The 13,983-nt window shown below is 41.3% G+C and overlaps 1 protein-coding gene across 1 annotated transcript in view; it reads left to right on the plus strand.

Annotated features, from left to right (window-relative positions):
• The window catches only part of XPOT (exportin for tRNA), a 62,353-nt gene that overhangs the window by 17,616 nt on the left and 30,754 nt on the right, over positions 1-13,983 (plus strand). Inside the window, exons 8-11 of the mRNA XM_040344095.1 lie at positions 2,071-2,239; positions 4,249-4,485; positions 10,934-10,972; positions 11,505-11,567. Of these exons, the coding sequence (XP_040200029.1) occupies positions 2,071-2,239; positions 4,249-4,485; positions 10,934-10,972; positions 11,505-11,567 (508 nt within the window). The remainder of the gene's footprint in view (positions 1-2,070; positions 2,240-4,248; positions 4,486-10,933; positions 10,973-11,504; positions 11,568-13,983) is intronic.

The raw sequence follows: 13,983 nt of genomic DNA on the forward strand, positions 1-13,983 counted from the left end.
GCATATGATTTTTAAAAATGCTTGTGAAATATTGTACCAGAAACTCCTAAAATTTAAAGCAAAAAACAAAAATGGCTAGCAGTGATTGCAGGGGAAATTAAAACATTTTGACAGTTGATAGGAAGGACAGTTTTTACCCACATGTGGAAATGCTTATTTTGTACAAACTAATAACTACAGTAAAAAGGGGGCACGGTTGGTGGCTAGTGGTGGTGTTTCGATCGCTGACACTGTTAACCGTTTTTCAAGTTGCATTAGATATTTCTTTTTTTAACCCCCCAAAATCTGAGTTAAGTATAGCCTGTATAAAACTTTAGGCGATTCGGACTTTGGAAGGGTGCAAGACCCAGCCTTTTCAAACATCGGTCTTGATGTGTTTCTGTTGTAACACACGGAGCGGGAAACGTGGAACAAATCCACCAAAGTTTTAATATACCAGCTTCTGCTTGTAATATACTGTTTTTTTATATTTTTTTTTTTTTTTTTTTTTTTTAGTTCTTTAGATAAAAACTACAGTTAAACGCACAACAGACCATATTAAAGTGATTTGTAAATGTGAATAAAAAATAACAGGTTTATACTTGCCTACTCTGTACAGTGGTATTGCACACTGATAGGCCCCAAACCTCTTCTCAGAATCCCCACGACCACTTCTGTCAAGTGCCCCCAAAGGAAGCCGCTATGTGGAGAGCGTGCAAACGTCCCTAGCTGCACTGCTTGTGTCTATAGACAGCGGGACTGAACCCCCGGTCCGCTCCCTGATCACTGGCTTTGAATGGCTCCTGCAGCCTCCGCAAAGCCTGCGAGAGAAAGGAAGTGAGGGGAGAAAGCCGCAGATGGCCACAGCGCTGGATCGTGTGTGTGGGGGGGGTGGGAGGTTGCTACAGCCTAAACATTTTGTTACTTTAATGCAGAGAATGCATTAACCACTTTAATACCAGGCACATTCGCCCCTTCCTGTCCAGGACAATTTTCAGCTTTCAGCGCTGTCACACTTTGACAATTGCGCGGTCGTACAACACTGTGCCCAAAACTACATTTTTATTTCCACAAATATAGCTTTCTTTTGGTGGCGTTTGATCACCACCTGGAGTTTTTATGTTTTGCTAAACAAACTAAAACAATTTTTGAAAACATTTTTCTTTCTTTTTATTTTGTTTCTATTAAAGTGTGTTTTCTACTGATAAGGCTGCACTCATGGGCACTGTATAGGCAGCACTGATAGATGGCACTTATGAGGAGCCACTGACAAGCGTTGCTGTTATGGGCACAGACAGGTGTTCTTGATGGGGCACAGACAGGCAGTTGATAATGTGCTGGTTATCGGCACAGAGCCGCCGATCGCTTTCCCTGTCAGCGCGAACCGAGGAAAGCCGTTTCCCGGCAATTGCTGGTCTATGCAATTATTAGCTGTGATTGGTCACAGCTGATCACGTGGTAAGGAGCCTCCATCAGATTAACAAAGCACCAGCGATCGCTGTGCGCACCGGCATATTATCCTACTGGATGTCATGTGGCACCCAGTCAGGATAACCAAACCACCGCCTGGCCGCCATTCTGTTATAGGCCAGGCGGGAAGTGGTTAAAGTAAAAAACATTTAGGCTTTATAACCACTTTAATATCATGGTGCAAAGGGCAACAGGTGTATTAATGACACAGGGCAAAGGGCCATGGAATTTTGTAAACTTCTAATACTTCAGTTTCGTTAACATAAGTGTGCTTGTGTAGCTGGGAGGGGGGGGGGGGGGTTACCCTGTTAATATCTCCTAATTTTACAATGGAGAAGTACTGCAAATCATTGTTTCAGTTCAGAAAGATATATACAAATCATTATCAAAATGTAGTGGAAGTACATAGTTGGACATTTTAAAAGCCTGTGGTTTGTTATGCACTTCTGTCTGTGTTTGTTTGTTTATTTTTTTTTTTTTTTTTTTTTTTATATGCTTGTATATTAATAGATCTGCATGCTTTTATTTCTGTATTAAAGTTTCAGCCTCATTCGTTATTTTGCATGTTCGACTTCACTTTTGTGTTTTAAATTGATTACTCCTTTTGTGCTGATCTCTCAGATTTATTAACATGCTGCTTGGTCACATGTCAGTGGAAGTTCTCCGTGAGGAAGCATGTGACTGTTTGTTTGAAATTGTAAATAAGGGAATGGATCCTGTTGATAAAACCAAACTAGTGGAATCTTTGTGTCGAGTATTACAGTCTGCAGGATTCTTCAGCATTGAACAGGTTTGTGACACTGGTGGCTCCATGCAAGGATATTTTATATTTAAATTGTATGTTTATTATGATGTTTAGTCTTTAATTCTATCCTTCCTTTTTTTTCTCTCTGCCTAACGCTAGAGCTAAAATGTTAGCAACCGGATTTCATTAGAATCTCCAGATAACAGATTTCTGGGGTGTTTTCTTGCAACCTCGCAAATGTGCTTTTTGAGGAATGGTCACATTCCCATTGATGCACTCCAAAACCTTGTGGACAGCCTTCCCATAATAGTTGAAGCTGTTATAACTGCAAAGGGTAGGCCTATTAAAGTTCTGGTGCGTGTAAAGTCAGGCGTCCCGATACTTATGGCAATATAGTGTATGTAAGTTATTAAAGTACAGGACTTTTATTTCCATTTATCAGGCTAAGGACATGTTTAGCAAGTACAGAAAATGCCTGTTGGTTCCAGAAAGACAACATCCTCTTAACTTCCTGTGAGCTGAACTACAAACTTCCCACTTCAGCCACCCAGGGACATGAAGTGCACATGAGTTTGTAAGAAATATAAAAATGCAGCCACCTTCTCTGCGGGTAATAAATGTTTTTGGGGTAGGTACGCTATAAGACGATAAAGTTGCGGGAAATGGGTAAAGGCTATGTGCCTGTTTAGTTAAAGCGGTGGTTCACCCTTAAAAACAAGTTTCTACCATTAAATCCAGCATACTAGCGTGAGCTACAGTATGCCTTTTATTTATTTATTTTTGCGCCATACTCAGTTTGATCGCGTAGTTACGTTTCAGACTCCCCGCGGGGAATGGGCGTTCCTATGCAGAGGGGAACATGATTGACGGTCGGCTATGGCGCGTCACGCTTCCAGAAAATAGCCGGAGTAGGACTCGGCTCTTCACGGCGCCTGCGCACAGACTAGGAGCTGACTGCGCAGGCGCCGTGAAGAGCCAAGTTCTATTTCGGCTATTTTTGGGAAGCGTGACGCGCCATAGCCGGCCGTCAATCATGTTCCCCTCTGCCTAGGAACGCCTACTCCTCGCGGGGAGTCTGAAACGTAACTACGCGATTAAACTGTGAGCATGGCGCAAAAAATAAAATAAAGGCATACTGTAGCTCGCGCTAGTATGCTGGATGACATAGTAGAATTTTTTTTTTTTTTTTTTTTTTTAGGGCGAACCCCAGCTACTAAAGTAGCATAGCTGTAGGGCAGGGGTGCCCAACCAGTCGCCCGGGGGCCACATGTGGCCCGCGGAGCCCTCTGATGTGGCCCGCGACCTCCTGCTCTGGGATGGAATAGAATAATGTTATTTAAAGGTACGTTTATTAATAAAATCAGTGTATATACTGTATGTGTTCTGTAGTGGTTACTGGGCTGCTTTCAAACTGATCTGCAGGTGCAGAGCAGTGCATCTGTGGGTTACCTTCACTGAGCTATAGACTTCTATTACCTACGAGTTTGGTGAGCTTTCTGAAAGTGCACCACATCTACAGTATATAATAGAAGTCTATGGCAAAGTGCAGCTAACCTAAAGAAAAGCCACAGGTGAACTGTGCTGCACCCGCGGTGCGGGTAAACAGTCTGTTTACAAATGCCTACCTCCAATCCGATCCGCAAAAAAAAAGAGTGGGCTCTATAGAGTAGAGTGGGCTGCCATCCACTTGCTTTGCTTATTGTGGCCCACGATCGGTTACTAAGTCGCTTAAGTGGCCCTTGCTCTTCAAAAGGTTGGGCACCCCTGCTGTAGGGAATGGCAGTTTTCATCTTATCTTTGACATGTGCTTTGGCAGGAATCGCGTACTTCAATGAATGTGTTCTCTACATTGTAGTTTAGGTCGGATGGATTAATTTAGTTTTTTTTTTAAGAAGTAATGATTCAGTTATTTTTTTAGCCAAAAAAATAAATAGAATGTTGACTTTCATAGAGAACAAAATAAATCTAAGCTGAAATGTGTAAGCCTCGTCTTTTCCGTCCTGTTTTTACTTCTGGTTCTTCCAAGAAAATAATTTCTGATTAATTTGAACTAGGAGGAAGATGTGGATTTCCTGGCCAGGTTTTCAAAGCTAGTAAACGGAATGGGACAATCTCTGGTGGTTAGCTGGACTAAACTGGCAAAATCTGGTGATCTGAAAAATGCACACGACACACTGCAGTCTATTGAATCCAAAGTGCCTCTGATGCTCCAGTTGCTCATTCATGAAGATGACGACATCTCTTCCAACATTATTGGATTTTGTTATGAGTATTTACATATCTTGAAACAAGTAAGAACAAGTGCATTTAGTGTGTGTGTGTGTGTGTGTGTGTGTGTGTGTGTGTGTATGTATGTGTGTTTACTTCCTGACCATAATAAGAAAATGTTTTCCCAACACATGAGATGGGCAGCCTCCCCCCCCCCCCTTGCTGAACGGGTATGTTACTGTTTCCTCCATCCAGAGGAGGTGCGTCACTTGGAATCTGGTGGAAAGCGGCTCAGGATTATTTTATTTTTTTTTTTATTTTTTTTTTTTTATGCTTGCTCATGGGCCTCTTGGGAGGTGACTTACTCCCCAACCTTGGCTGATGTGGTTCCCTTTTTCAGTAAGGGAATGTCTCTGCTGGGATGTGCAAGACTTGACCAGTGATGCCAGGCACCAAGTCCAGGCATGGTAATGTCACTGCCTAAGTGCTGCAGCTCCTGGTTTCAGGTCTGTGAAAGCACAGGGGGAAGTGGGTGGGGCCTTTTTGTGCCTCTTCTGACCAAGTCTCCTAAGGGAAGTGGCGTAAATGTCGGTTTTAGAAGATCACTTCCGCTGCACCCTCTGCTTTAATTCGGGTGCCCATGGCATTCCTGGGAGTGAGACATCTGTGGCACCAGCAACATTCAGTTGTAGTTGGTTCTTGTCTGCCTGTTTGTAGTCTGGTTACTATATTTTTTTTTTTTTTTTATTTTTTTTTTTTTTGCTTTTCTTTCGGTCCTGCCTGTGACTGAATCCTTTTGGAGGGCTTCAAGCATCCTGCCACGATTCTGTATATCGCACCAGCTTGGGGGTACTGTATGGTGTTACTGGCCAAATCGCCAGGTGAAAAGGGGGGGGGGGGATAAGAAAAGAGAACAGATGCAGCCACCACATCTTAAGAATTGGTAAGCTATTATGTGTCTTTGTCGTCTTCTCTTCTATTCATGCATCAAGACCTGGCTGCAGATAAGTCGGAGCAGGTCCTGTGACATTACCTTGGCTTTTTCCGGTCCTCTCCTTTAGGCTGTGTGAAGCTGAGAAGAGCTATCTGTCAAGAATCTGCACCTTTTGGGTATATCAGAACCTTGGCTGACAGTCTGTTTGTTTGTTTTGTGCTGAACAAAGGGAAGATATGTTATAAGGAAGGGTTTCCTTTTTTTCCTTGGGTGATTTAGGCATTCCTTTTAGGCATTTACCTTCAAAAGGTAATCCAATTCTGGACAATGTACAGAATGTAAACTGCAGGCATCTGAATTTGATACATTTAGAAAATCTTAAGGAGTAGCAGCTGCATGACATAAACATTTGACAACTCCTTAGACTTCTTGATTGGTCACTTTTTTTTATTTTTATCAACATCATCCTCAAACACCAAAAAAGTGGCTGCATTAGCAGTCTGGAGCTCTTCTTTGCCATACAACAAAGAACATTGTATTTTTATTTTTTCTAATGAGAGCCAAGATTGATCCATCCCATCCTTCATTGACTAAACGTTTCTGGAACCTAAAAAAATGTAGGACCTTAAAGGTTTGTTTTTTAAAATGACAAACATGTCATACGCAACTCCTCTGTGCAGAGGGCCCTGATCCTCCTCTTCTGGGGTCCCCCAGCAGCGCTCCTGGCTCCTCTTCTTGAGTGCCTCCACAGAGACCCGCATTCCCTGGGGGCATGCTCCCGAGCTCTGCTGCTGCGTCCATTGACCGACATCAGGACTTGGCCCCGCCCCTTGTGTCACTGGCTTTGACAGCAGTGGGAGCCAATGCTCCTACTAGTCAGCCAATAAGGACCCAAGATAGTGGCTAGAGCTGCTCTGCTCATTCCCGTTGCTGGGACGATCAGGTTCAGTTAAAGCGGAGGTTCGACTTTAAAAAAAAAAAAAAGTCCGCAGCTACAAACACTGTAGCTGCTGACTTTTAAGGACACTTGCCTGTCCAGGGTGCCCGTGATGTCGGCAGCCGAAGCCGAGCAATCGCTCGGGTCTCGGCTGCCCCGCCGCCATCCTCGGTGAGCGAATCGGGAAGTGACTGCCCGATTCCCTACTGTGCAAGCGTGAGCTGTGCGGCGCTATGTGAATGGGCGGATGTCTCCTGGGAGCGCTGTCTGCTGCATTCTTGCATAGAATGTATTTTTAAGTTTTCTGGCCCTTTTCATTTACGAATCTGTTGAGAGGTTCGTTTACCTGGATTAACTGTATCTGTAACACTCGTGATCAGTTTTGTGGGAGGAGAGCTTTCCATGCTTTCTTACTACTCTGGTAAGTACTTGTTAATCCTCTCATGCTGTTCTAGAAGTGGATTTGGGAAATCCAGAATTAAGCTATTTCCAGCAGTTTTCCAGGACCGCATCATTTCCTGTTTTATGTCCTTTTTCAGTTTGTTTTTCTGTTCTTTTGGTTCTTGTTCACTATAAACCAGTTCAGCAGCAAGGCTTCCTTCTTTTTTAAGCTGTTTTTGGTGATATTTCCCATTAACATGAGATGCCTATTGTGCTGTCCTGGAATTGGCTACTGGTAAGTCACTCTGTATTCAACCAACAGTCATTTCTTTTTACATGTACAGTGCATCTGTAAACTATTCACAGCACTTCACTTTTTCACACATTTTGTTATGTCTTATGTTATGCCTTATTCCAAAATGGATTAAATTCATTATTTTTCTCAAAATTCTACAGTACCCTATAATGACACCGTGAGAGAAGTTTGTTTGAAATCTTTGTAAATTTATTAAAAATAAAAAAAGGAAATAATGTACTGGAAAATTCACAGCCTTTGCCATGACAGTCAAAATTTTGCTCATGAGATGTTTCTACAACTTGATTAGAGTCCGCCTGTGGTAAATTCAGTTGATTGGACATGATTTGGAAAGGCACACACCTGTCTATATAAAGTCACACAGTTAACAGTGCATGTCAGAGCACAAACCAAGCCATTCTGTAGACCTCCGAGACAGGATTGTATTGAGGTACAGATCTGGTAAAGGGTACAGAAAGTCTGCAGCATTGAAGGTCCCAATGATCACAGTGTCCTCTATCGTCCCTAAATGGAACCTTTCGGAACCCCCAGGACTCTTTCTAGAGCGGGCCATCCAGGCCAAAATGAGTGATCAGGGGAGAAGGGCCTTAGTCGGGAGGTGACCAAAAACCAGATCAATCTGACAGCTCCAGCGTTTCTTTGAAGAGAGGAAAACCTTCAAGAACAACCATCTCTGCAGCACTTCACCAATCAGGCCTGTAGGGTATAGTGGCCAGACAGAACCTACTGCTCAGTAAAAGGCACACGACAGCCCACCTAGAGTTTGCCAAAAGGCAGCTAAAGCACTCTCACAATGAGAAACAATTATCTCGTCTGATGAAACAAAGATTGAACTTGTTGGCCTGAATAGCAAGCATCATGTCTGGAGGAAACTAGGCACCGCTCATCACCTGGCCAATACATTCCTACAGTTGAAGCATGGTGGTGGCAGCATCATACTGTGGGGATGTTTTTTCAGCAGCAGAAACTGGGCGATTAGTTCAGATCGAGGGAAAGATGAATGCAGCAATGTACAGAGACATCCTTGATGAAAACCTGCTCCAGAGAGCTCTGGATCTCAGACTGTGGGTGAAAGTTCATCTTTCAACAGGACAACAACCCTAAGCACACAGTCAAGATAACAAAGGAGTGGCTACGAGACAACTCTGAATGTCCCTGAGTGGCCCAGACTTGAACCCCATTAAACATCTCTGGAGAGAACTGAAATTGGCTGTGCACTGACATGCTCCATCCAACCTGATGGAGCTTAAGGGGTCCCGCAAGGAAGAATGGAAGAAACTGCCCGAAAAAAAAATATGGCTGTAATTGGTACCAAAGATGCCTCAACAAAGTTATTGAGCAAAGGCTGTGAATACTTTTTTATTAAAAAAAAAAAAAATTGCAAAGATTTCAAACAAACTTCTTTCACTTTGTCATTATGGGGTATTGTGTAAGTGGGATATTACTGCGCTACCAAAAACAAGGGGAAGGGGGGGTAATGCTGCAGCACTGAAGGTGTGTCAAACCCAAAGTGAAATTATAAGAAAGATAATGCTGCACTGTATGAGTGGGCATAGGTGAAGAATGGATACACCTTACAGGTGATGAGGGAATAATGAAATCCAAACACAGAGCATATATAACATAAGTGAGTCAAAATGGCTAAAATAATAAACTATCAAATTTAAATGGCAACCCAAAGTGCATCAATAATCAAATCCAAAGTGAATAGTGCTGGGTGCAACTATAAAAACATGCACTGAAATCCAAGTCCTCAGAGTTGCATGGATACAAGATATAAGTGACTGATGTGTGAACTTCAATAAAAATCTGTGTTCGTGTAGCAACATAAATGTTTGTTTAAGCAATAGGCTGAAAAGTGCTGGTCAAAAGAAAAAATGTATCTCGCGCCAAATGTGCAATTAAACAAAGAATTTAACTAAATATGAGCTGCACCTCAAAAAAACAGTGGATTTAAAAAAAACGGGTGAGTGCGCTAATAGCTGATAAAATTATACCTATACTCAAAAATAAATAAATGAACAGCAAGTGAAACGCCAGCCTACCTAATATAACCTAAATATCAAAAAAAAAAAAAACGTGTTATCTAGTCCCCAATGTGACAGGTGCCTAATGGATAAACTTGATAATTGGTGATCATTAAGTGAAAAACACAGAATATAATATTCCATAAATAATCACAATAACATAAATTAAATAAATTCATGTGCTGCCATCAGTCCATAGAACTGTAGTGTACTGCAAGATCCACAATTGCCACGAACATCCCAGTGAAATAATATCCAGTGATAAAAGCTGTTAATGGTCCACCTTCACCGACTGATAAGGACACCCACAAAAGTGCTCAAAAGATGGCAGATTACCAACAAGTAGTTGACCCTTTTACTGAAAAAAGTGGTCAAATGTGCTTCATAGCAAGTTAGACTTTGCTTTTAACAGATGAAATAAGCAGATAATGGAACAACCTCTTAACCCATGGGGACTCAGGATGGCATATGCAAATAAAAAGATAAGGTCCAAAATAGTATAATCCCGTTTATTAAACTTAATGTTCAAATAAAAAGCAAAATGGCTGCTTAAAATTGGTGGAGATGGTCCCGACTCGTGTGCGCTGGCGTGTGTTCCACCCTGCACCTGTTAGCCAATTTGATTCTATGCCATCCAGCCTCAGTGCCGGGCCTTGGGCACTCCTAAAGTAAGCAGCCATTTGGCTTTTTATTTGAAAATGTTTAAGTTTCATAAACGGAATTACACTATTTCGGACCTTATCTTTTTATTTGCATATGCCGTCCTGAGTCTCCATGGGTTAAGAGGCTGTTCCATTATCTGCTTATTTCATCTGTTAATAGCAAAGTCCAACTTGCTATGAAGCACATTTGACCACTTTTTTCAGTAAAAGGGTCAACTACTTGTGGTAATCTGCCATCTTTTGAGCACTTTTGTGGGTGTCCTTATCAGTCTGTGAAGGTGGACCATTAACAGCTTTTATCACTGGATATTATTTCACTGGATGTTCGTGGCAATTGTGGATCTTGCAGTACACTACAGTTTTATGGACTGATGGCAACACATGAATTTATTTAATTTATGTTATTGTGATTTATTTATGGAATATTGTTATATTCTTTGTTTTTCACTTAATGATCATGAAGCGCACTCACTCGTTTTAGGAAAAGTGATGGTGCTTGTGGGAGTATCGGTACTTGTACTCTGTCTCAAAGTGGTATCGGGACAACCCTAATTATCTGTGGAGCCCATTTAATTTACATCTGTGGCTGAATTTGCCGATGCCTTCGACCCTTTCCTTTTCCCATTTGGGGATACCAGTGTAATCGATCCCAGGAGTCAGTGGGTGTGGTCCACTGCTAGCATCGTGTCGTTTCAAAACCAGAAATGAGACAATGCTAGGCGGAGGTAGATGCCATTTTCCAGGTTGCAATGTGATTGGCAGGTTGGTTACCATAACAAAGGGACGGGTACTTCTACCGCCATTGTAAATTGTTCTGGACAAACTGCGCTGCGCAGTGGCATTACTGCGCAGGCATGAGATAGAGGTGCATGCTGGGTAGCCAGCTCTTAGAGTACTGAAGCAGGGTTACTGTGATGTTTTCAGGAAACTGTGTACAGCACCCTGCCAGCCCATCCCACAAGCCATGATCTCTCTGCATTGCACAGAGACCTAAAATCTCTGTGCCTTGAAATTATCTTTTTTTATTTCTTGCCTAGACACATTGCATCCACTTGGCCCCTTAACCTGAAAATGTTTCTGACAGAAAAGTGTTTTTTGATCCAGCAGCTACTTGGTGGAAGAAACCAAGTATGACAAGTATGTTATACAAATCGCTTGTTAGCAGTAATCTAATCTAAAGTAGGCATAGCCAAATTGGAGTAAACATGTATAATGTTAAGTGATTTTTAGGTTTTTAATTGCCATTATTGTAATGAATATTTTTGCTTTTACAGTTGGTTATGCTCACTGATCAACAGAAAGCTAATGTGGAGGTGAGTGGTCCTCATTCCTTCAGGAAAACTTGATATATTCTACAACTGATATTTTTTCAATGTACTAATACATTCAAATATTTCATTAAAATCTAAATTTTTAGTGTCCTAAATAAGTAAAATAACATTTATGGTACAAATACCGCTTTCCTGTTACCACATCCGTTTTGATATAGTACGCTACTATTTATATGTCTATAAACTGTACAAGATAGGATGGTCCTTTGAGTCTTTAATCTCTACCAGTTTTGTTTAACTTTGGAACAACTTCAACAGTAAAGCTTGGATAATAAATGTATACCTTTTTTATATGTATGAAGAGATAATATTTATATAGGAGTTGAACCATTATCTCACTACTGTGCATTATGGTCACTGCGCCAGTAGAACAAAAAGGTGTGCTGGTATTTTGGTAACGCAGTGCATCTGGGCCAAATGTCATCTGCATGCCAGAGAAAACTAGCTGGTCTCTAATTTTGACTAGTGTCTTTATTTTAAATTTCTTGTCTAATGATTATCACCTCTCTTGTAGGCTGTAATGTTGGCAGTAATGAAGAAATTGACTTACGATGACGAATATAACTTTGATAATGAGGCAAGTTTGACATTGTTGAAACCTAAGCTTTTCTGATCTTAAACAGAAGCCATGTAGCCCTGTATATATGTATATATGTGTGTGTATATGTATATGTGTATATATATATATATATATATATATATATATATATATATATATATATATATATATATATATATATATATATATGTGTGTGTGTGTGTGTGTGTGTGTGTGTGTGTGTGTGTGTGTGTGTGTGTGTATATATATATATATATATATATATATATATATATATATATATATATATATAAATATAAAATAAGTTTACATTTCTAAAAGTGCTATGGACATGACATTTTCACCACATGTCGGTAACAACCCATGCGATCGATGCATACAAAGAAACCAAAGCAAATCAGTCCAGATATTAAGTTTTGTGTAATAACATAAATGACACAGGGAAAAAGTATTGGACACATGAAGAAAAGGAGGTGCAAAAAAAATGGAAAGCCAAGGCATAGAAAGCAATTCTACAAAGTAGCGAATAAAGGAGTTTGGTGCTATAGTGGAGCAATTGTCCCGAAAAGACTTGTACATCAGCAATACCCTCTAAGACCCCAAAAAAAGGGGGGACTATTTTGGGCTACTTAGAGGTGCGCATTAGTACGATATAGTAAAAAAAAATCCAATTTTATTTATACAAACCTATATGATATAAAAACAAATTGCGGCTTGGATATAGTAAATTGCACAGATATCTTAACACATGCCAGTCAATGATCATGGATATGGAAGGATAACTTTTGTTGGATCACGATGAATAAAAGCAACACTGAAGTGTACAGGGAAGGCCCAGTTAACACGTTTCACACTGCCAAAAGTGCACTCCTGTGACCCACTTGGGAAATAACCGCCTAGAAAGCTTTGGCCTTATTTCTCTTCTAATGATTCCCTGTGTTCTGGCCTACTTGAAATTTTTTTTTTTTTTTTTTTTTTTTTTTTTTTAATGCAATTGATGTATGTTACAAATGTGCCTTATACTGTTTTCTCATGATATGGTTACCATGTATTTTTATACTAAAATGTATAAACTGTAGAATGCAAAAAAATTACGATCTATAATTTTTAGATACATTATCTTTCGCTTAGATTTTATTATAGTGGAGGTTCACCCAAAAAATCAATTTTTAACAGTAGATTGGGCCTAATTGCGGGAAGCAGAATCGGGTGTTTTGATTAAAATCAATGCAGTACTTGCCTTTTTTGAGAGAGATGTTCTCCCGCCGCTTCCAGGTATGGGCTGCGGGACTGGGCGTTCCTATTTGACAGCCTTCCGACCGTCGCATACAGCGTGTCACCAGTTTCCGAAAGTAGCCGAACGTCGGTGCGCAGGCGCCGTATATCGCCGCAACGACGTTCGGCAACTCGTGACACGCTGTATGCGACCGTCAGAAGGCTGTTAATAAAATAGGAACGCCCAGTCCCGAAGACCATACCCGGAAGCAGCGGGAGAACATCTATCTCAAAAAAGCTAAGTACTGCATTGATTTTAATCAAAACACCCGATTCTGCTCCCTGTAATTAGGGAGCAGAATCTACTGTTAAATTTTTTTTTTTTCGGGTGAACTCCCGCTTTTAAGAACACAAATTTATATTTCGCAAAGATACTATAATATGGCCTAAACTGGTAGAAAAGGGTACATTATCATAAGGCCTCTTAAAGCACGAAGACCAAATTTAGAGGGAGACTCCCTCTGCATATATTAAAGCAGAGCTCCACCCTAAAGTGGAACTCCCGCTGATCAGAACCCTCCCCCCCCCTCCGGTGTCGCATTTGACACCTTTCAGGGGGGAGGGGGGTGCAGATATCTGTCTAAAGGTATTTACACCCACTTCCGGCCACACAGTCTGCGTGTAGACTGCGGGCAGGACGTCCCCTCCGTCAACCAGGAAGCGCTTCACTTCCTGGTTCCCTCACCGAGGATGGCGGGGGGGCAGCAGAGTGATGAGAGATCGCTCGTCCTCTGCTGCTGACGGCGCTGGAGTCCGGGACAGGTAAGTGTGCTGATATTAAAAGTCAGCAGCTGCAGTATTTGTAGCTGCTGGCTTTTAATTTTTTTTATTTTTTTATTTTTTCAGCGGACATCCGCTTTAAACGGCTACCATTATTCTTAAAGGAGTGACTGATCTGGAAAACATTGTAATGTTAGGTAATCAAATAGAGCGATGCTTGAAATTGTAACATTCTCATTTTTCAAAAGACTCCCCAACTGGGGGCCCAGTGAGCAAGCTAGAACATGGGTGCATCTACAAGACCAAACATAGAAATGGCAAGTATGTGTGGACAAAGACGTCCTACGCTGGGTTCACACTAGCTGCAGAGCACAGCAGTGGGTCTGGTGCGTCCCTGTTCTCTGGTGTCATTTGGGGCCACATTTTTTTTTTTTTGCCT

The sequence above is a fragment of the Rana temporaria genome, chromosome 3 (assembly GCF_905171775.1).
Source record: "Rana temporaria chromosome 3, aRanTem1.1, whole genome shotgun sequence".
Classification (NCBI taxonomy): domain Eukaryota; kingdom Metazoa; phylum Chordata; class Amphibia; order Anura; family Ranidae; genus Rana; species Rana temporaria.